Here is a 23,944-nt window from a genome sequence, read left to right as displayed (position 1 = left end):
TTATAAAGAGTTGTTTCACTAAGGCATTTTTGAATTATAAATATATTATGCAAGAATTCTGTTTTTTGCTACAGTTTTTTAGGTCCAGTAATTCCTGAGCAAAGAACTCGGTATGAGATTAATACATTTGTTAGCAATTACTTGATAGGAGAAAACATGTTGAACTATTTCTTTAAAGCTACTTTATATGTAATTACCCTGAATGTCTCCTTTCTAGCATGTTTCCTCCATGTGATATGCCTGTTGTTCATCAAGTTAGAAATAGTCAGTGGGACAATTAAAATTGCTTTCCTAATTGATAAAGAAGAATAGAGGATGGAATTTTAGATTCATGAGCAAAAACACTCAGTACCTATTGAAGTGACCAAGTATTAGGAACTGGTCACAGTCAGAAATTCTATCTTACCCACTTTTGTTTCACCAAAATCTAGTTCAATTGCAGACCTTCTTTCCCCCCACCCCCATCTGTTTCTCCTTTCTTCCCTTCCTACCATTCAGACATAGGATTTTAGAATCTAGGACAGAGATAAAACTGGAGGTGTGAATTTGAGAGTAACCTTAATATAAATGGCAGTTAAGACTGTGAACTGGAGGATGTTACCAGGGGTGTTTAGAGGATAAATCAGCAAAGGAAACTTGGAAGGAATAGTCAGTGAAATAGAAGGCAAACAAGCAGTGAGGTGTCAAATCAGCCAAAGAAGTAACTTAAAAAGGGGAAGAGGCCAGGGAAGTGGCTCATGCCTGTAATCCCAGCACTTTGGGAGACTGAGGTAGGAGGATCACTTGAGGTCTGGAGTTTGAGACCCGCCCGGCCAACATGGTGAAACTCTGTCTCTACTAAAAATGCAAAAATTAGCCAGGGATGGTAGCACATGCCTGTAGTCCCAGCTACTTGGGAGGCTGAGACAGAGGAATCACTCTAACCCAGAAGGCAGAGGTTACAGTGAGCTGAGATCACACCACTGCACTAGCCTGGGCCACAAAGCAAGACTCCATCTCAAAAAAAAAAAAAAATGGGTTGGGGGGTTAGTATAGAAGATAACCAGCTATGACACATGCTTTTAAGACAGAGAGAAAAAAATAAGTCATGAGAATTGGGTATTAAGTTTGACTCTAAGTACTTGGAACAGAGGCCTGTTTGGAGTGAGATGAAAATAAAATGGAATTGAAGAATAAAGATGGTGACTTTAGATACCTCTTTTGAGAGACATGATTGTAAAGGGAAGCAGAGAAGTGAGGGACAGCTGGAAAGTGTAAGTTACAGGTGGGTATATTTTAAACAGTGGACGATTTAAAAATTCAGATATGAGCCAATATAAATAATACAACATAGAGAAGGAAGAAAGAGATGATGCGGGGGTGGTCAAAATTTCAGGAGAAATATTTACTATGTGGATAAAAAGAGTAGGATTCATAGCACAGTTTGATGAGTTGGCATTAGAATGGACACTTCTTCCATCATGACATCAGTAGAACGTGTTTACTGCATATGTCCATTTTAGATCTGGTGATGGAAAGATGAAGTAGGTCTCATCTGATATCTCCTGTTTTCTCAATGAAGTATGAGCAAGATGAAATGTTTCAAGTGGAGGAAAGTGATATAAAAGGTTTACGGAAAGGAGAGAAGCTATAACAATAGTCATTTAGGAGAGTGAAAAGTAGACTTTGTGGCAAATGTTTGATTTCAACATTGGGCTGCCACAGGAAAATGTGCCATCCTGCTTTAAACATGTTCTCACAGGGAGCCCCTTTCTGGGTACTTATCAAGTACCATATCTTTAATTGTAGCCCATATTACGTCAGCTCTCACACATCATTATTTCTCTACTGTGATTCAGACATGTAGGGATTTCTTTTATCTTGCTCTTCATCTCGTTGTTCATTTAAGAACATTTTAGCCCGGGTGTGGTGGCTCACACCTGTAATCCCCGCACTTTGGGAGGCCGAGGTGGGAGGATCATGAGGTCAGGAGTTTGAGACCAGCCTGGCCAACATAGTGAAACCCCATCTCTACTAAAAATACAAAAATTAGCCAGGTATAGTGGCAGATGCCTGTAATCCGAGCTACTCGGGAGACTGAGGTGGGAGACTCACTTGAACGTGGGAAGCGAAGGTTGCAGTGAGCCGAGATTGTGCCACTGCACTCCAGCTGGGGCAACAATGAGAGACTGTGTCTCCAAAATGTTTTGGTGTTGGAGGAAAGATTTCCAGATGTTTTCAAGGGAAATAAAAGTAGAATTTCCACTTCACTTCTCTGATTCTCTGTTTTACTGTTTATAAAATGGGAGAAATACTATCTAGGTACAGATTTGTGGTTAAGAATTGGAAATTATATGTATAAAATACTGGCCCATAGTAGGCAATCAACAAATGAATCTTGTAATTTTATTGCCCCTAAATATTATTCTTCTACCCAGAGAACAAAAAGATCTTGCTTCCTTTCTTAAATACCACTTTAACTTGGCACAGTGTTTCTAAGTTTCTTTGGATGGAATGTAAGAATTTTACTGAATGATATTTTGTATTTTGGGCTTCATGATGTTTTAGGGCCTTGGTAATGTAACAATTGAGAAAGAATAGACTTCCAATAGAAAATTTATTTTCTCATGAGATTTTATTTTTATTACACAAATAAAATTATAATTAATAATGTAATTTGGAAAGCCCAAATAATAATAACAGTGAGGAGGGAACATGGAGTAAAAAAGCCAAAACATAATGTGAAAGGGATTTTTGAAAAATGTCATAGTGTTAGCCACATTCTCTTTGTCTACTAATAATGTTGCTGAAGACAACCGTGTTTTGTAGTGAAGCATTGTATCAATTTGAATAACTAATACTAAGAAATGCTAATAGTTCAATTGTTGCATCAATAATTTTTGTCAAATTAACAGCCATGCCCATATTGTGTTCACTAAAGCAATATGGATACTACCAAAACCATCATCCAGTGCCTAAAGGATAAACAGGAGGTATTGACATAGTGATTCTTTATTCAATATCTTCTTCTTCTATTTTGGTATGCTCTAGGGCATGTACCTCTCTTTCAGGTAGTAACCCATATTCATTCAGGAAAGACTCCACATCCCCAGCAAAAAATTCTTCAGCAAACTGTTCAGCAACACTAATAAAATTGCTTATGAGTTCCCCACCTTTATAGACGAGCAATGTGGGAAGTACATCCAAGGAAAAGCGGTCCCCAGCACCTGTATTTGAAGCTTTTATTTTACAAAACTTAACTATAGGGTATTCTGCTGCAAGGCATGTTAAACTATTGTTTAGAGCATCACAGCCCTTAACACCATCTTCATAAATGTGAACAATGATTGTGGTGATCTTCTGTTCCTTTTCAATTGTTTCCAGAAATTGCTCTCCAGTTTCCAGCTCGTACACAAACCCGTATCTAGGCCCAAAACTCAGCTTCTGGTGCATATCCTGCATACACTGTCTACGGTATTTACGAAGGCAGTTTTCATCCTCTTTCTCTTTATGAATTAGTTCATATTCTTGAATGCTCATCTGAGAATAGATTAAGGAAATGATAGAAATTATTCAGTCAGAAATTTTATTCCTCAGATATATCAAGCCCATTCTCAACTGAAGGAGTTAACTTTTGCTGTTTTCTCTGCCTGGACCTTTTGCTCCTGATGTGCCATTCTCTTTCATCTCACTCAAGCTTTTGTTTAAATGTCACCTTCCTTGATTACCTTAAAAAGTCCCCGTCTCATACTCTCCATTCTTTATGCTGGTTTATTTTCTTTATAGCAATAAACACTATTATATCTTAAAACTGATATTTTTGGAATATGTGGGATGGAATTCAAGTAAGATAGTGTTTCCTACTATTTGGAGTTCATCAGATCATCCAAGAGGTTAATTGCTGGACCAGCAGCATTAGCATCACACCCTAGTCTTACTGAATTAGAACCTATAAGGGTGAGGCTAAGTAATCCATATTTTAACAAGCACTCCAGGTTATTATTATTCACTAGTTTAGGCTAAAGTAAGAAAAGACCTAAATTCCATGTTCTAAGATAGCGACTTTTCATTGCAGTTGGAATAGAAAGTTACCTACAGGCCCTTTCATAATAGCTACTCCATTATTAATGTATTCCATAGAATATTAAGTACCCATTCCCCCAATCAAAAAAGAAAACAGGTATAAAGGAACAATGGGCCATAGTGTGATTGACAGACCTGGAGCAGCTCAGAACCATGGAAGTTAAATGGTTCCCATTTGGGATCATCTGCTGCCTCCTTATCATCATGTAACCTCTCAGACAGCAAATGCTATCAATTTTTAAAGTAGAAGAGAATTGAGAAGACATGAAACTAATGTTTATAAAAAACCTACTGGGTGTTGGGCACTTCCCATAGATTATGTTATTTAATCCTTACAAATAACCTCTTAGATAGGTATTATTAGTGTTATTTTACAGAAGACACTGAGATTTAGTAAATAAAAGTTCATGATGCTTTCATTACTTCTTTCTCTTGTTTCTGTTTCTTATGTTTGTTTCCCTAATGTCGTCATTCTTTTCCTTATCATATTTTTTTCTGTTTTAAGATTATTGTCCCAGGATGGGTGTGGGGACTCATGCCTGTAATCACAGCACTTTGGGAGGCAGAGGAGGGGGATTGTTTGAGTCCAGGAGAACAGACTGGGCAGCATGGTGAAACTCCATCTCTACAAAAAATAGCCGGGCGTGGTAGTGCGTGCCTGTAGTCCCAGCTACTTGGGAGGCTGAGGCAGGAGAATCACTTGAATCCAGGAGGCAGAGGTTGCAGCGAGCCAAGATTGCGCCACTGCACTCCAGCTGGGGTAACAGAGTGAGACTTTGTCTCAAAATAGTAATAGTAATAATAATAATAATATTCTCCCAATTTACTTTTAAACTTAAAAATTTCTAATGTTTCATATAATTCTTAAGTTGCTGCCATAGTTCTATTAATTTAACAGACTAAAACTTACAAATCTGACTTGACGATGTGTTTGAGCATTTGTATGAAAACTTGCTTTAGTCACATATTAAGACATATGGATATGTACACATTCAGATACATTTTCAAAGTTTAACCTTAGCATAAAATTTTTCATAATAATTGTGTCACATTTACTTAGTATTTTACGTGTTTCAAAATACTTTTAAACCTATTTTTTCTTCACATCCCTTCAAAACAAATGGAGCAGATTTGTTACAATTCCCCAGATGGAATTCTCCATATTTCGCTTTCTCATATTGTGAAACTATCTCTAAGTCAACTCATGTATTTGTAACTAATTCTTTTCAAAACTGTATGTGTTCTTAGTATGGAATGCCACAATAGGCATTCACTTCATTTCCATTTTTTGCCAGCATAAACAATATTGCAATCAATATATTTTTAATAGTCTAAAGTGATTATTTAGATTAGAAAACACATTGTAAATTATTTGTTACTGATTTTTGTATTATCTTACCTTTCTGCTGACTCGTTCCTTTGAATCTTTGCTATTCCTACTCTGAGGAGAAGACATTTGCCTGAGAATCTCCTTCTTGCTAGGTGGAATTGAATCACTGTCTTCACTCTCTAATTTAAACTTTCTCCAATCATTTATTACTCCTTTGGGTCCTGGAATGAAATTACAAATAAATTGTTTCCCCTTTTATTTTCAAAAGGACTGTTAGCATAATTGAAACTTGTGTAACTATTGCCATGGGAATAAACTTATTATCTCCTGGATCAGAAAAAAAAAAAATCTTCTTTGGACTAGAAATTTCAAACTGCCCTGCTCATAAAAATATGCTCCCACATTAATCTTGTTAAATGGGTTTTGGTGAAGAATCTTTCAGAAACATTTGCACTAATGAAAATATAAATTATGCACTTTGAACTACTGGCAAAAGGTTGGGGTTAGTATATTTAAATATTAGAGTCTAAGGAGGATACTAGAATTTTGGAAAAAATAATACTTTTATTACCTAAGAAAAAAACTTCAGCAACAAACTAAAATTGGCATTACAGTATGAAGAAAGGAAACTCAGCATGTTGGGGAAACAAAAATAACAATAGTATGTAAATGACAACTGGTGAGCAGGGGGCCTGACCTCAACAAAACTAAAATGTCTAAGAAAATCATTATGTAACCATCCCATTTTTCTAAGATTCTTTTACAAACATAGAAAGAATAGGATTGGCAGATTTTTTTTTTTTTTTTTTTTTTTTTGAGATGGAGTCTTACTGCTGCCCAGGCTGGAGTGCAGGGGCGTGATTTTGGCTCACTGCAACCTCCACCTCTTGGGTTAAAGTGCTTCCCCTGTGTGTGCCACCACACCCTGCTAATTTTTGTATTTTTAGTAGAGATGGGGTTTCACTATGTTGGCCAGGCTGGTCTCGAACTGCTGACCTCAAGTAATCTGCCTACCTCAGCCTCTCAAAGTGGTGGGATTACAGGTGTGAGCCACCGTGCCTGGCCAGTTGGCAGATTTAAGAAAAACTAATTAAATAAAGGATGATTCAACTGGAATTCTGATATTCAGTTGACCTGATGACTAATAGCATTATTCATTTAAGAAGGTCTTAAATTCTTTAAAACAAGGAATATTAAACCTACTATCCTTCACTAAAGCTTAGCTATATCTACACTCTTAATGTCATATTCTATATCATATTCTATATGTGAATGTATTCCTTCTTTCTCCTCCATATTGCCTAATAATTTTTGTTTTATATATATGATACATATTTAATATAAATTTATCGTGAATGTATTTGTATTATATGCAGGCAATCAAAGATATTTGTGTACATATATAGTGTTCATATCAATATTTTTAGATATGTTTTATGTATATACAAAATATACATGTGTGTATGTTTGTTGAAAGAAAGAGACTCCATTTTGCTCCCGGTTTCTACAAATGGTGGTGTATTAAACACATTTTTCCTTACCTTGCTTTATCTGTTTCATACTATATCTTGGAGATTTTTTTGGTATACACACGAAGACATTCTTCCTTTAGAAAATTTGGAAAATGGAGGCATGGTGTTCCATTGTGTACATGGAATAATTTACTTAAACGATTTCATAGTGGTCTACATTGTTTGTTTCTACATTTTTTTCTATGACATATGATTCTGAGTGAAGAATCTTGTGCATACATTTTAAAGAAATCTGTGCAGGTATATTTATGGTTATATAAGTACAATTCCTTGGTCAAAGGGCATATACATTTCTAATTTTGATATTGTGAGGCTGCCCCTATGGAGATTGTACCAGTTTACACTGCTATCAACAATGCATGAGGGTGCCAAAAATGTGTTATGAAACTTACTTACTTTCACTATGGTTTTTTGTGTTACTTTTTTCTTTTTTCCCCCATGAATAGTCTGTCCTGTCTTTTGCTCATTGTTCTATTTGGCAATTTGTTTCTTTTCTTACTGATTTGTAGGAGCTCTTAATATATATTAGGAAACTAACACTATCGATTGAGTTGCCAGTGTTTTTACTCAATTTGTTAAATGTTTTTTGACTTTTGTTTCTGGTGATCTTTACCAGACAGCAGATATTTCCTTTATTTTTTTCCCTGTCTCCCACTTTCCGTTCTTCCCTCCCTCCATCCCTTCATCCATCATCCTTTCTTCCTTTTTATAATTGAACTTACCAACCTTTCTTTAATGGTCTTTTTGTTGTTGTTGTTGTTTTGTCATACTTAGGAAAGTATTCCTCACATTGCTATTATAAAATAAATCACACATTTTGGCTAGTACTTATATGAATTATTTCAAACTTCTGGCTAAATTTGATGGTTCAACCCAAATTAAAAGAGATAGGAAATTACCATTCAAATAAGATTGAATAGAGTTAAATGTGAATTTTTAACTTTAAGTCATGATATTTAAGTTTTAAGTTCTTAGGAGTAGCATATAGATAGCCAAGCATAATTTAACATATTAAGAAAACAGACTCTGGATAAAATAAAGTTTTACGTTTTCCGGAGGAATACTGAAATTTATTTAGTCAAAAAAATAAAGGGAATATGTTATTCCCTTTATTTTTTTAGATTCAAAAAATATTTATTGAAAAGAATTAAGGGAATATCTTATTCCCTTTAAATTTTTAGATTCATAAAAATTAAAGGACATTTATTTGCCTTTTGGTCTAATATTATTTACAATGAAAGTTTGTAGTGAGGGTGAGGTACAATCAGGAGAGAGGAAAGTGGCTTAATTCTAGCATAGACAAGAGGTCTTGTGATAGTTTGGCAGCAATAAATTATCAATAATTAGTGGTTTTTTTCCTCTATACCTCTAAATAAAACTGTTAGGAATTATTTGATTTCAAAAATTAATTTGCCCACTCAAATATTTTTTAAATTAGTCTAACAATTTATATAAAGATATTACTTAACGTACATACTGAATAGTGTCAATAAGAACAATAGATATTGCCAGATTTAATTCTGATTTAATAATTATTTTTTCTTCTAGTTTGCTTGCCTGTATGTGTGGCCTGTCCTTCAAAGTCTTCCTCCAAACTTAGGCTTTTGGCTTCTTCCATTTCAGGGATTGGATTTGATATAATCTATAGATGGAACAAAGAAATAATAATGACAGATAAATTCCAGGATGTGCATATATATATATATATATATATATGTGTATATATATATACATACGTGTGTATTGAAATATATGGGTATATGCATATTTATAGCCTCCTGCTGCCAGATTCCATAGTAGGCTAACGATAATCACTAAATGATAAAGTATTTAGAATGTTTCTGTCTGCAGTGTAAAAGGACATTAACATGTGTTATTAAAGATGTCTGGACTTAAGGATTTTATATAATTCATAATTTGTCTTGTTTTAACTCAAGCCTTCCAGTTAAGTCTGTGTGGTTAGTGAATATTATTTATTACTGATTTTCCTAATTTCATAATATATGAAATTTGAATATATAAGAAGTAATGTTATTTATTTCATATTATATAAAATAAAATCATTAATAATTATATACTTGCTGTGAACACTCACTGTGTGTCAGGAATTGTTTAAATTATTTTATCTGTCAAAACTCATTTAATTCTCACATAGCCATATGTGGTAGGGACAATTGTTAGTGACATGTTATAACCAAGGAAGCTGAAGGGAGTTTAAGTTACTTGCCCAAGATTACACAATAAGTGGTGGAGCAAAGATTTGAACCTAGATTATTTGACTTTGGAGCCAACTCTTAATCGTTACACCACTTTGGAAATTAACATACCATTCAAGATTCAATAGAGTCATTTTTCTCAGTATGATTTGGCAACTCTAATCTTTGAATTGGCATTAAAGAATGATGGTCTAGGCCAGGCTTGGTGGCTCATGCCTGCAATCCCAGCACTTTGGGAGGCCGAGGAGGGCAGATCACAAGGTCAAGAGATCAAGACCATCCTGGCCAACATGGTGAAACCCTGTCTCTACTAAAATACAAAAATTAGCTGGGCATGGTTGTGCACACCTGTAGTTCCAGCTCCTTGGGAGGCTGAGGCAGGAGAATTGCTCAAACCTGGGAGGCGGAGCTTGCAGTGAGCTGAGATCATGCTACTGCACTCTAGCCTGGTGCCTGGCAACAGAGTGAGACTCTGTCTCAAAAAAAAAAAAAAAAAAAAAGGAATGATGGTGTAAGGAACACTATTCAATAGCATCTCTCCAGACCATGGAAGAAGTTTTCATGACAACAGTACCCACCAAGCGAATGAATTTAGCCAGTAGCTAAGCCTATAGTATTTCTTTTTTTTCTTTTTTTTGAGACGGAGTTTTACTCTCGTTGCCCAGGCTGGAGTGCAATGGCGGGATCTCGGCTCACCGCAACCTCTGCCTCCTGGGTTCAGGCAATTCTCCTGCCTCAGCCTCCTGAGTAGCTGGGATTACAGGCATGCACCACCATGCCCAGCTGATTTTTTGTATTTTTAGTAGAGACGGGGTTTCACCATGTTGACCGGGATGGTCTCGATCTCTTGACCTCGTGATCCACCCGCCTCGGCCTCCCAAAGTGCTGGGATTACAGGCGTGAGCCACCACGCCCGGCCTCGTATTTCTTTTTTAAGTTTTTAGAGAGAGGGTCTAACTCTGTCATCCAGGCTTCATTCAGTGCAATGGTACAGTTATTTATTTGTTTATTTATTTATTTATATTATGTTTTAAAATTGTACTTTAGGTTCTGAGGAACATGTGCAGATCATGCAGGATTATTGCATAGGTAAACACATGGCAATTTGGTTTGCTGCCTCCATCCCCCCATCACCTACATCTTGCATTTCTCCCTATGTTATCCCTCCCCAAGCTCCCACCCCACCCTGCTGTCCCTCCCTTGGCCCCCGACCCCCAATAGACCCCAGTGTGTGATGCTCCCCTCCCTGTGTCCATGTATTCTCATTGTTCAACACCCACCTATGAGTGAGAACATGTGGTGTTTGATTTTCTGTTCTTGTGTCAGTTTGCTGAGAATGATGGTTTCCAGATTCATCCATGTCCCTACAAAGGACATGAACTCACCGTTTTTTAATGGCTGCATAGTATTCCATGGTGTATATGTGCCACATTTTCCTTGTCCAGTCTACCATTGATGGGCATTTGGGTTGGTTCCAAGTCTTTGCTATTGTAAACAGTGCTGCTATGAACATATGTGTGCATGTGTCTTTATAATAGAATGATTTATAATCCTTTGGGTATATACTCAGTAATGGGATTGCTGGGTCAAATGTAATTTCTATTTCTAGGTCCTTGAGGAATCGTCAAACTGTCTTCCACAATGGTTGAACTAGTTTACACTCCCACCCACAGTGTAAAAGTGTTCCTATTTTCCCACATCCTCTTCAGCACCTGTTGTCTCCAGATTTTTTAATGATCACCATTCTAACTGGCATGAGGTGGTATCTCAATGTGGTTTTGATTTGCATTTCTCTAATAATCAGTGAAGATGAGCATTATTTCATGTTTGTTGGCCTCATATATGTCTTCTTTTGAAAAGTATCTGTTCATATCCTTCTCCCACTTTTGGATGAGTTTGTTTGTTTTTTTCTTGTAAATCTGTTTTAGTTCTTTGTAGATTCTGGATATTAGCCCTTTGTCAGATGGGTAGATTGCAAAAAAATTTTCCCCATTCTGTTGGTTGCTGATTCACTCTAATGATTGTTCCTTTTGCTGTACAGAAGCTCTGGGGTTTAATTAGGTCCCATTTGTCTATTTTGGCTTTTGTTGCCAATGCTTTTGGTGTTTTGGTCATGAAGTCCTTGCCTATGCCTATGTCCTGAATGGTTTTGCCTAGGGTTTCTTCTAGAGTTTTTATGGTGTTAGGTCTTATGTTTAAGTCTTTAATCCATCTGGAGTTAATTTTAGTGTAAGGTGTCAGGAAGGGGTCCAGTTTCTGCTTTCTGCACATGGCTAGCCAGTTTTCCCAACACCATTTATTAAACAGGGAATCTTTTCCCCATTGCTTGTTTTTGTCGGGTTTGTCAAAGATCAGATAGTTGTGTTTGGTACGTTTTTGGAGTGGCTGGTACTGGTCGTTCCTTTCCTTGTTTAGTGCTTCTTTCAGAAGCTCTTGTAAGGCAGGCCTGGTGGTGACGAAATCTCTCAGCAAGTGCTTGTCCATAAAGGATTTTCTTTCTCCTTCGCTTTTGAAGCTTATTTTGACTGGATGTGAAATTCTAGGTTGAAAGTTCTTTTCTTTAAGGATGTTGAATATTGGCCCCCGTTCTCTTCTGGCTTGTAGGGTTTCTGCCAAGAGATCCCCTATGAGTCTGATGGGCTTCCCTTTGTGGGTAACCCAACCTTTTTCTCTGGCTGCCCTTAGCATGTTTTCCTTCATTTCAACCCTGGTGAATCTGATGAGCATGTGCCTTGGGGTTGCTCTTCTTGAGGAATATCTTTGTGGTGGTCTCTGTTTTTCCTGGACTTAAATGTTGGCCTGCCTTGCTAGGTTGGGGAAGTTCTGGATAATATCCTGAAGAGTGTTTTCCAACTTGGATTCATTTTCTCCATCACATTCAGGCACACCTATCAAACGTAGATTAGGTCTTTTCACATAATCCCATATTTTTTGGAGGCTTTGTTAATTTCTTTTCACTCTTTTTTCTCTATTCTTGCCTTCTTGTTTTATTTCATTGAGTTGGTCTTCAATCTCTGATATCCTTTCTTCTGCTTGGTCGATTCGGCTACTGAAACTTGTGTATGCTTCACGAAGTTCTCGTGCTGTGTTTTTCAGCTCCATCAAGTCGTTTATATTCTTCTCTAAGCTGTTTATTCTCATTAGCATCTCATCTAACCTTTTTTCTATGTTCTTAGTTTCTTTGCATTGGGTTAGCACATGTTCTTTTAGCTCTAAGAAGTTTGTTATTACCCACCTTCTGAAGCCTGTTTCTGTCCATTCATCAGATTCATTCTCCATCCATCTTTGATCCCTAGCTGGTGAGGAGTTGTGATCCCTAGCTGGTGAGGAGTTGTGATCCCTAGCTGGTGAGGAGTTGTGATCCCTAGCAGGTGAGGAGTTGTGATCCCTTGGAGGAGGAGAGGCATTCTGGTTTTTGGTGTTTTCATCCTTTTTACGGTGGTTTCTTCCCATCTTAGTGGCATTATCTACCTGTGGTCTTTGTAGTTGGTGACTTTCAGATGGGGTCTCTTAAGTGGACCTCCTTTTTGTTGATGTTGAAGCTATTTCTTTCTGCTTCTTAGTTTTCCTTCTAACAGTCCAGCCCCTCTGCTGCAGGACCGCTGGAGGTCCACTCCAGACCCCGCTCGCCTGGGGATCAGCCTTGGGGGCTGCAGAACAGCAAGGGTTGCTACCGGTTTCTTCCTCTGCTATCCTCGTTCCAGAAGGGTACCTGCCAGATGTCAGCCTGAGCTGTCTGTCCTTTATGAGGTGTCTCTTTGGGTATACGGGGTCAGGGAGTTGCTTGAGGAGACAGTCTTTCCCTTATAGGAGCTCAAATGCTGTGCTGGGAGCTCCGCCATTCCTTGCAGAGCTACTTAGCCTGTACCTTTAAGTCTGCTGCAGCGGAACTCATAACCGCCTCTTTTCCCAGGTGCTCTGTCCCAGGAAGGCCGGCTTTATAATTTCCTGTCTTGCTGCTGCCTTTGTTCAGAGATGCTCTGCCCCACACGGAGTAGTCTAGTCACGGTCTGCTAGCAGAGGCGTTGCTGAGCTGCGGCGCCAGTCGAAAGGGCCGCCCAGACTGGTGTGAGTTTCTGCACTGACGCGGCACCGGCTGAAACCGCCATGCTGAAAACTCGTGGCGCTTTTCGCCAGGGAATCTCCTGGTCTGTGGGCAGTGAAAACTTGTTTGGAAATGTGAGCACTTACCCTCTGCGCTGTTCTCACTGGGAACTGCACTCGGGGGCTGTTCCTGTTCAGCCGTGGTGGATCTCCTCCAATGGTACAGTCTTAGCTCACTGTACCGGCAAACTCTTGGGCTCAAGTGATCTTCCCACCTCAGTATCCTGAGTGGCGGCAACTACAGGTGTGTGACATTATGCCCTGCTAATTTTATTTTTTGCTATGTTGCCTAGGCTAGTGGTGAACTCCTGTCCTCAAGAGATCCTCCCACCTTGGCCTCTCAAAGTGCTGAGATTATAGGAGTGAGCCACCACTCCCTGTCAGTTATAGTATTTTTGAGAGGATAAAATAGAAAATCACTAAAAGCACTTGGATTTTTATTTATATGAAACTCCATGGTGCCTTCATGTAGAATCTCTTCTTTAATTCTATCTGGTTCACACTCTGAAACCCATTTCCTTGTTTAGCTTTGGACCATCTGGAAAACTCAGTTATTATGCATGCTAACATATTCTCTCGGGTGTCCAGATAGTTGTGATTTTCCTGAAGTTTTCAAGTCAGGGAGGACATACCAGTAGTAGATAAACTATCTTCTTTTTATGCTTTATTCTTTCACTTTTTTTGCTTTGCCTCTTTCTTTTGAAGTCAGTTTTAAGTACTAATGTCACACAGTTTATACTTTGAAATTTATCTTAGTTTTCTGTAGATTTACACTTCAATCCTGCATTTGGTTTGTTTGGGGGCTTCCCAAGGCACAGGGTAATAAGACAGAACCCTCTCTTGATTTCTCTTTTGCCTTTACCTTTGGTCTCAACACCAGGACCGGTTCTGCAATTTTGTTTCTCTTTTTGCAATCCCTATCCAGAATCACTGAAGGTCAAATGTCTTTGCCAACTTGATTTTTTCTACTTGAACAAGAAAAGACTGTCAAGGGAAAGCCAATCAATTTTACAATATTTAGGTAAGTATAAATATAATAAAGAATTATAATGGCTTTAGTAATTTAAAAACATAATGGAAAATGGAAATAAGTAAAAACTACTGGACAAAAAACCATTTTATTACTGCAATTATTTAAAAATAAATTTTGCATCTCAAAAAACATGAAAATTTTTGAAGAAAACTACAGAACAAAGAAATGGAAATTTATTTGATAATTTCAATAGCTCTTCAGTTTCCAGAAAAATAGAGACTCAATCCAGTCTCTTTAAAGACTGGATTGTTAATTTGTGGTAGCTACTATTCTCAGTAAATATACATAACTCTAGGAAAATCTAAAAATAATTTTATTTCAAATGCTGAAGGCACAGGGTATAGCTTTCTTCTTGACTTGCTTGTTGTTTACCTAGTTGACAATCTACTGGGAAAAAGAAATGCCTTTTCCAGAAAAGGCTTTCACCAATTTCAAGGAATCCCTTTATGAAAAGATAATCCAGTTACTAATGGCAAAACTTATTTGTTGATTGGATTAATATATGTTGAGAATATCCTAATGCTAGGCATTTCCTGGGCTCTGAATCACCTGAAGAGCAAAACTCTTCCAGTATGGTGCTCACTAGTACTAAGACTTAAATCAGCTGGGTTGCCTGTTTAAGTAAAGGACAGAGTCCATCCTTACCTAATGCCTCCTCTTGAGTTAGAGTACAAGGATTAGCAAAATTTGTTACTCTTTACTGCCAGGAAAGCAGTGAGCAGATTGAAAGAAAACTATTAAGACATGAGTGTGTTTGTTTGCACTGCATGAAGCACCTAGAGGAAGACACAAGTAGATTATTATTAGCTATTAATAGATTTCATCTACCTTCCTATTAATTTGTCCTGTCATCAACTCACTCTGGGGTTTTCTGATTATCCCGAAAAAACTTATCCTCTTCAAAATGCACATTAGCATTATACAAGTAATTTTTTTTTGCCTCTTTTAGACAGCATCTTGCTCTGTTGCCCAGGCTGGAGTGCAGTGGCATAATCTCCATTCGCTGCAACCTCTGCCTTCCAGCTTCAAGGATTCTCATGCCTCAGCCTTCTTACTAGCTGGGATTATAGTCATGGGTCACCACACCTGGCTAATTTTTGTATTTTTAGTAGAGATGGGGTTTCACCATGTTGTCCAGGTTGGTCTCGATCTCCTGACCTCAAGTGAACTGCCCACCTTGGCCTCCCAAAGTGCTGGGATTACAGTGTGAGCCACCTGGCTGGTATAAGTAATATAATTGGAATATTTGCAAAGTGCTTAGATCTCAGCACATAGTAACTGCTTTATGAGTCTGTTAAATAAATTAAAAATATATCTTTTACATATGTGCATACAATGTATCAGCCATTTAGAAATATAATCAACATTTGGTTTACAATGATATTATTTCATGGTTAAAAAATTCCATGTCTACTTTAGGCTGAAACATTTAAAATTACAATAGGATTATTACAGGGTTTTGGGTAAGCACATCTTTGTGTGATTGGAAATTGGTAATAAAGTAAGGCAAGAAGACAGAAGGTGAAAATCTTACCTTCACCAAGATTTGCTTTGGTTCAAAAGAATTACTGTATTTTCCTCATCACATAAGTATACAAATATGTGATTTTGTATGTTTTTTTATTTTAAATAGTTATAGTACTGTTACAGTGAAAATCTTTAAGTTAAATTGTACATGGATGACCTCTGACAGAATAACATGCACTTAAAATAATATTATCACTCTCTTCAAAAGTAATACTAAAATTTGATATTGGTGAGAAGTACAGCTTAAAATAGAATTTTAGCAAGTTAGGGTTTTATTTTCCTCTTAATTTAGGATTTTAATATTTTTAAATAATAGCTTATATAGGATAACATTTCTCAAACTTTGTCCTGAAAATTCTAACACCTCCCAACTATGGTTTAGTAATTACCAAGAAATAAAATGAGACAAATATAAATGGTCCTGCTTGTTTCTCCTGTTTCACATAAGATAGCAATGATCTAGAATGGAAAGAAAGTGAGTAAAATTTTTAAACATTAGTTTTAAAAGGCTTAAAAAAAATCTACCCCTAAACATTTCATTCATCATTATCCTTGGTTACTTCAAATCTGTTTAATCTAATCAGAATATGTAGTTTTAAATTGACTTGTATATTCTCAGTATTGCTTAAGAAGAGCTTTGCTTTCTTTTTCTTTTCTTTTCTTTTTCTTTTTTTGGAGATGAAGTTTCAGTCTTGTTGCCAAAGCTGGAATGCAATAGCGCCATCTCGGCTCACCAAGACCTCTGCCTCTGAGGTTCAAGGGATTCTCCTGCCTCAGCCTCCCGAGTAGCTGGGATTACAGGCATGTGCCACCACGCCCGGCTAGAGTTTTGCTTTCAACACTAGCTATTGTAGCTTATTGGTAGATTTTCATATAGTTGGGATTATCTAATCACTCTGTGATATAGACTGACTTCTCTCCTAGCATCCACAACAACTTATAGTGTTTATTTTTACGTGTTTTTCTCCACTATTGTAAATTCTTTGAAGACGGAGGCAAGTTTTTATTTGTTGTCGCACTTCTCATAATTGTTTCATATGTTGTAAATAATTCATAAATGACAGCAGCAACTTTTAAGGAAGCTACTATGTGCTGGGTACTCTAGACACTGTTTTTAATTTTTTTTAATTTTTATTGTAATTTGAGATAGAGTCTCGCTCTGTCACTCAGGCTGGAGTGCAGTGGCGCAATCTCAGCTCACTGCAACCTCCATCTCCTGGGTTCAAGTGATTGTCCTGTCTCAGCCTCCCAAGTAGCTGGCACTACAGGCATGCACCACCAAACCCAGCTAAATTTTTGCATTTTTAGTAGAGATGGGGTTTCACTGTCTTAGCCAGGATGGTCTTGATTTCCTGACCTCGTGAGCTGCCTGCCTCGGCCTCCCAAAGTGCTGGTATTACAGGCGTGAGCCACTGCGCCTGTCCAAATTCAGAAATCTTTAAGATCAATTTCTAAAATAAGTCTGTTTCTTAAGCCTCTCATGATCTAGCCCAAGTTTTGTATAAAATATCAGTTTGTGGCTTATGTTTGAAAACTAAAACTTCACTCTCTCAAACTTTCTGCTGCTCTTCTATTTGTCAGAAGTCACAAATAAGCACAGCTGCCAGGTGCCTTTGTCTGCTTGGGCTGCTATAACAAAGTATCCACTGTGTGGCTTAATAAACAGAAGCTAATTTTCTCATAGTTCCAGAGGCTAAAAGCTTCATATCAAGATCTAGTAAGGCTGCTTCTGGTGCAGGCCTTCTTCCTGGATCGAAGGTGGCTGCCTTCTCACTGTGTCCTCACATGACGGAGAGCAGGTTAGCTCCCTGCTATCTTGTACTCCTGTGAGATCAGAGCCATACCCTTTGACCTCATATAACTTTAATTACTTTTACGAAGTCCCCATCTCCAAATACTGTTATATTGGAGGTTAGAAGCTCAATGGATAAATTTTGAGAGAATATAATTCAGTTCATAGCCCCTGGTTCTGACTTTTGCGAAGAATGACTTTACACAGATGCTGTCCACTATTTCTGTGTCTCCATAGCCTGCCTTTTATTTAATTTCTAAAGCTTTGAGCCTCTGGATTTTTCAGGGTTCCCCACCTACCCTTTAAAATTGCAGTCAGGAAAATGAAGCATGTCTAAAATAACTCTTTCATTTTTTTTTTGACTATTCAGTAGTTCTTTCCATGCCTGTGGACCCCCAATCTCGGGATGCCACAGAAGAGCCCACAAAAATATAGGCCAGTATTCCCCTGTATGTTAGGTAATGTAAATGTCAGTTATTTCTTTGGCCAGTTTCTGGCTTGTTTTGATGTCTAAGGAAAATATTAGTATTCTACACTAACTGCAGTAAAATCAAGTGTATTTCTCTAAAAAAGTGAATCAGAAGAGTAGTATACAGACTTAGTATAGAGCATATGTACTCACTTTAGTTCAGGTTAGATCAAGTAGTAGAACATCTAAAAAATATCACATGCAATATTTTCCATACAAAGAAAAAATATTTTTAGCATTTCAATAACTGTTATTATCCTTAGCAAACTAAAAGGGCGATGCTCAATAGAAATAATCTATCTTGTTTAGAAGGGCTGAAGTTCAGGTAAATGTATCCTCATACCTTTTTTCTTTTTGCAAATTATAATGAAAGGTTTCACTGTCTTATTCTGATCCTAGTTTCCCCAAGTACAAAGTAAAGAAGTTAAACAGCAAAACATTAACTTATCTCTCTACCTATGGGATACCCGACATCTTTCCATGGATGTACATTATGCTTCATTCTGTTGTTAGAAATCTACATTTGGTGTCTGGATCTGTGCCTCACAGAGTGTCACACTGTATTCTGGTCACCCTTGCAGGGCTTTATATCCTACCTTTCTCTACCTCTAACCATACATCTCCTTACGTCTCTGCTTTCCTGTTTTCCAAGGTGACTGTGGGCTAATCTGATCAACTAAGCCAAGCGAATGTGCTCACCGTGACAGATACATTAATGTGAAGTGTTTTAACCCCTGCCATGAGTATCTTCCCCAATGTCATATTGGACACTATAGAAAGCAGTTCTGCCTTTTCTTTCTTACTAAAATTAATTATCAGTGGGGAGCATTTCATATCAGATAGGTTTGACAACACCATGTGAGATCATGGAAGTATTACTGGGCTTGTGGAGACCTTCAGTGTCTCTGAAATCATAAAGGTGGATCTAATTATTTTGGCCAAGCCATAATTTCCTCTTGTTCTACTCCATGCCCCTATTTTATTTAATGACCTTGAGAATAAGTATGAGATGTATTTAGGCTTTAATCAATAAAGAGGGGATTTGATGCCTCATAACAATTAATTTCTTGAATTATTCTCTGATTTATTTATATTTGTCTTTTCCTCAAAGGATTAACTAAGCCTCTTGTGACGGCAGGAATTATATATTACAATGCTTCCAAATGGCTGTCTAGCATAGTGATTAGCACTTGGACAATGCGGATTCAAATCCAGCTCAACCAATTGTTGGCTGTGTGACCTTGAGCAAATCACTAAAATTCTCTGTGGTTTAGCTTTCTCATCTGTAAAATTAGAGTAGTTATAGTGTTTACTTCAAAAGGCCCATGAAGATTAAATGAATGAAATTATGCAAACTCTACATTATTTGTACTAGACAATAGGTATTGAGTAAAGACTTGATAATTAGTAAATAATTAAAAACTAAAAATAGTAAAACCAAATATTTGAAATTAATAATGAACATAGTCAAACTAATATAAATTATATTTAGGAAATAATATATATATATGCACTGTTTATGCATAGTTAGCTTCCCTGCCCAAAGAATGTGTGTGTGTGTTTCTGTTTGTGTGCATGTGTGTACATAGTCACATACATATTGCACATTTTTTTCTTAAATCTTTTATATTCTTCTACTTCGTTATTGGCTAAGATCCTTTATTGCAATATCTTGATTTATTTTTGGCAGCGTTTGTTTGCCACAAGGCATTTAAGAACATACAAAATAGAAAGGAGACTAATTTTGCGGTCATGAAACATAGGAAATGCACATGAGACCAGGCACAGTGGCTAATACCTGTAATCCCAGCATGTTGGGAGGCCGAGGCGGCTGGATCACGAGGTCAAGAGATCGAGACCATCCTGGCCAACATGGTGAAACCCCGTCTCTACTAAAAATACAAAAATTAGCTGGGCATGGCCGTGCACATCTATAGTCCCAGGTACTCAGGAGGCTGAGGCAGGAGAATTGCTTGAACCCTGGAGGCAGAGGTTGCAGTGAGCCGAGATCATGCCACTGCACTCCAGCCTGGGAGACAGAGCACAACCCTGTCTCAAAAAAAAAAAAAAAAAAAAAGCCATGAAATTGCCCTGAAAAATAGTAAAAAGGCTTTCTGAAGATGTATGCCTAAGTGAAAATGGGAATGATTATTTAATTTGAATGTAGCATACTTGTTTTCCAATGAATTGTCTTCCCTACCTATGATTTTGCAGATCATAAGTGATTTTTTGTTTGATTTTCCTTTTTGCATTTATGTTGTAACGCTTTGCATATGTTTGTTGAATTTCATTTCTCTAATGGAGTAAGACCAAACTTAGGATTTTTGTTGCTACCTGCATTTGTGTTAGTTGTTAATTTTGGGATAGATCAACTTTTACATTTTGTGGTATCATAATAAGCATTTTCTTTAAAATTAAATTTTGAGACACATGAGTGGAATATAGGACACACAGTCCTCAAAATGGCTATAACAAATTAGAAAATTTGCCGACTGCCGTCAGCAAATGTTAGTTTTTCTTTCTTTTAAATATAAAACACTCATCTTGATGCTATTGAAAATGTTCCTTACTTTATGCCTGATTTCCCCCCACCCTCAGTATCTAGATAAAGTTCCTAACAACTTTGAGAGAAAAACTATGATAGAAATTTTGATATAAGACACTGTAGAACAGATGTAGTATTTCCTGTTTCTACCCTACTCAAGTAGTTTTGCTTTTTCAACAAATGAGACTGGGCAGGGGAGTTGTAGGGAGCCTTTTAAACAATTTGTATGCTAGGAATGCATAGCAAACATCAATTTTCTATCTGTTATCCTGTATCATCAGTAAAAAAACTTACTCTGGGAATATGAGCTTTAAAAGTCGTAACCGAATTCCTGCTCCTAGTGAAAAGACATCCACCTATCCAAGTTTACTACTACAACGTACAGATATTCTTTTACTTGTTCTGGAGAAAATAGAATTGTTAGAAATTTATAACAGTTACTTTTTTTAGGTATCTCTTTGTCTTGTAAATATACATATTCCTGTACATATTGTTTGAATTACACTGCAGACATTATTATGAATGGTTCACTATATTTTGATAATGACTTATATAATATCAAATCCACTTATAAACATAATATTTAGGCAGAAATTGTCATGATGAATTAGATGCTCTCTAAAGTTTTAGCTTTAATCTAAAGTGATTCTAAGTAGCACATATAAAGGACATATATATATATATATATATATATATATATAAATGGATGCTATAGTTAAAAGCTATTTTTGTAGATAATAAAAATACTCCATTGCAAATCAATTACTGCACTCATTTTCATGATGCAAACTGTACGGTTTATTAGTAATAATAATAACCTCCATGGGAACAAAATAGAAGAAAATAGCTAAAAGAAAATTTTTACCGAATTTAACAAATATCAACAAACTCTCAGTGTTATTTTCTTTTAAAAACATTATTTCTCTTTCATTAAATTTCTAAAGTAAACTTTTGAAACAAACATTATTTCTACTTAAAAATTAAAAACCACCAACAAACCACAACAGCAACATACTACTAAACAAAAGCCTCAAAACATGCCTTAGCGCTGGATAAACATGGTAGTCTTCACTTATCTAAGGATTTGCTTTCTATGATTTCAGTTACCCTTGGTCAGTCTTGGTCCAAAAATATTAAATGAAAAATTCCAGAAATAAACAATTTGCAAGTTTTAAATTGTGCTGTGTACTGAGTAGCTTGATGAAATCTCACATCATCCTGCTCTGTGTGGCCTGGGACATGAATCATCTCTTTGTCTACCATATCCACCCTGTATGAACTACGATCTTGGTTATCAGATTGACTATCGCAGTGCTTGTGTTCAAGTAACCCTCATTTACTTAATAAAGTCCCAAAGAGCAAACATTACAATGCTAGCATATTGTTATAATTGTTCCATTTTATTATTAGTCATTATTAACCTCTGACTGTGTCTAATTTATAAATTAAACTTCATCACAGGTATGTATGTTTAGAAAAACACGTAGTATACACAGGATTCAGTTCTACTATGGTTTTAGGCATCCAGTGTGAGTCCTGGAACATATTCCTCTTGGATAAAGGGCAACTACTGCACTCCCTTTCACAACTTGCGGGCCAAATCTTCAAACATAAAGTGCAAGGAATCATCATTTATTCCCTTCAGCTCTCTCTTCATTCAAAGGAAATTTAAAATTGCAAAATGAGTTAGCCAGTCATGGTCTTATTTTAACAGTCTAGAATATCAGGCTCAAAATTGCATGTTTACTATGAATCTTCTCTGTATCGTTCCAATTTTAGTATATGTGCTGCCGAAGCGAGCACAACTCTGAATCTTTATTAGTGAAGATGACTGCTGCAAATCACTTAAAGAGAGAAGATACACAGTATTTAATTGTCTTTATAGTAGAGAAATTAATACTTTATGTACTTTGAACTATTTTAAATTAACACAGTAATATATGAACAGCGAATCATTATTTTTCCCCTAAGGTAAAATTTTTAAAATTATATGATCAAGAAGACTACTTGTGGACTCACAGTTTGGGTCTCTGCCTGGTGTCCTTGTTCAGTGGGTGAGAATCCCTGTCTACTGAACTCCTCTTGAACTTCGGCAGGTTTAAGCTTAGATTTAAGATCCCCGGATATTGATGACCTTTGCAGAAATAGCTCTGAACAAGTAATAGGATTTAAAGAATTAGCGAGGCCTGTTGATTAATAATAGGGCAAAACCAAACAAACTAGGAGTAGTCACTTTATAGTTTACAGAACACATCGAGTGGATGAGAGACAGGGATTATTATGAGTACTTGTTTATCACAGTAACATGAGTTGTATTCGTTAGTCTCATAAACATCTATGAGAACCTACTTTGTGTGAAACAAGCAGTAGCTAGGCACTATGGTACAAAGAAAAATAAACCCTATTTCCTATGTCGTGGGTCCAGTGGGGGAGACAGGTAAGTAAAAAGATAATCACAATGAAGAGCTGTGATTGCTACAACATTAGGAAGAGTAAGAGAGATACTATGGTTTTCGTCTTCTCTCACTACAGGGTTTTAATACAGTTTTTTCAGGTGGCCTGTCATTTACGGATCTACTTGCTTTCTGGATTCTAGTTTTCTTGAGATTTTCTTCTTTTCACTTCTTCTTGTTTCTGGTTTTTACCACTAAAAATTCCTTTCCTGCTGTTTTTTAATGGAGTTTAGAGATGTAGGGGAAGTAGATGCATATCTTCACTCTTCCATCTTTTCCTAACATCTTCATTCCTCACAGCCTAATTCTCATCTAACTTTGCCAAAGTAGGAGATTTAATTTACTCTAAGCTTAAAACTGGAAATTTTTAGTTAGGAAGAGGACAAAATTTTTAATATTAATGGCACTTAAAATGAATACATTTAGATTTTTAAATTATAAAATTTAGTCATATGTAGCTTCACCCAAACCTTTAAGTGGATATTTATGCAATTTAAACAGTGATAGTGTTTAAACAAATTTTAATAGTTATGTTTTATTATACTAAATTAATTTGTTATTTAATTACTCTCTTAGTAGGAAGGAAACCTGTCACATTTCAGAACTTTGTTGGCTTATATATTTTGTTATTATAGAATTTGATTTGAAGAATAGAGAAAAGTATAAAAATTTACAATAATTAAGAGAGTCACAACCATAAATAGTTTCATAGAGATTCTTCCAGAAATCAAAGTATTTTCTAAACTAACTTTCATTTTCATCCTTAAGTCAAATGTTTACCTTCCATTTAGCAGGTTTCATGTTCCAGTTTGTGTGCTATACATATGCGTTTCTAAAAAGTTTCTCAGGGCAATTCACTCTCAGTTTTTATGAACTGAGTG

The 23,944-nt window shown here is 36.5% G+C and overlaps 1 protein-coding gene across 4 annotated transcripts; it reads right to left on the bottom strand.

The window, feature by feature from the left end:
• Window positions 1-2,579: 2,579 nt before the first annotated feature.
• Window positions 2,580-22,753, bottom strand: PDC (phosducin). 4 transcript variants are annotated; one of them, XM_032291140.1, is made up of 5 exons: window positions 22,630-22,732; window positions 14,923-15,053; window positions 8,482-8,566; window positions 5,462-5,613; window positions 2,580-3,519 (listed from the first exon to the last, which is right to left on the bottom strand). In XM_032291140.1, exons 3-5 carry the CDS (start codon window positions 8,540-8,542, stop codon window positions 2,992-2,994), a joined length of 741 nt encoding a protein of 246 aa, XP_032147031.1. In that variant the 5' UTR covers window positions 8,543-8,566; window positions 14,923-15,053; window positions 22,630-22,732; the 3' UTR covers window positions 2,580-2,991. The 4 variants fall into 4 exon arrangements, with proteins under 4 accessions (XP_032147031.1, XP_032147034.1, XP_032147032.1 ...); XM_032291143.1 differs by lacking the exon at window positions 14,923-15,053 and having other exon boundaries at window positions 22,630-22,753; XM_032291141.1 differs by lacking the exons at window positions 14,923-15,053; window positions 22,630-22,732 and adding an exon at window positions 21,687-21,734.
• Between the last annotated feature and the right edge of the window lie 1,191 nt (window positions 22,754-23,944).

This window comes from Sapajus apella, unplaced genomic scaffold (assembly GCF_009761245.1).
Source record: "Sapajus apella isolate SASKATOON/1434 unplaced genomic scaffold, GSC_monkey_1.0 scaffold25, whole genome shotgun sequence".
Lineage (NCBI taxonomy): Eukaryota > Metazoa > Chordata > Mammalia > Primates > Cebidae > Sapajus > Sapajus apella.
This window is presented reverse-complemented; position numbering and strand designations above follow the sequence as displayed.

What these genes read in the sequence shown, in the direction of transcription:
- PDC (XM_032291143.1), bottom strand. Translation starts at nt 8,542, where the DNA reads ATGGAAGAAGCCAAAAGCCTAAGTTTGGAGGAAGACTTTGAAGGACAG. An exon ending in AGGACAGGCCACACATACAG is followed by an intron (nt 5,614 to 8,481) that starts GCAAGCAAACTA and finishes ATTTCATTCCAG; the next exon opens with GACCCAAAGGAGTAATAAAT. An exon ending in AGGAACGAGTCAGCAGAAAG is followed by an intron (nt 3,520 to 5,461) that starts GTAAGATAATAC and finishes ATCTATTCTCAG; the next exon opens with ATGAGCATTCAAGAATATGA.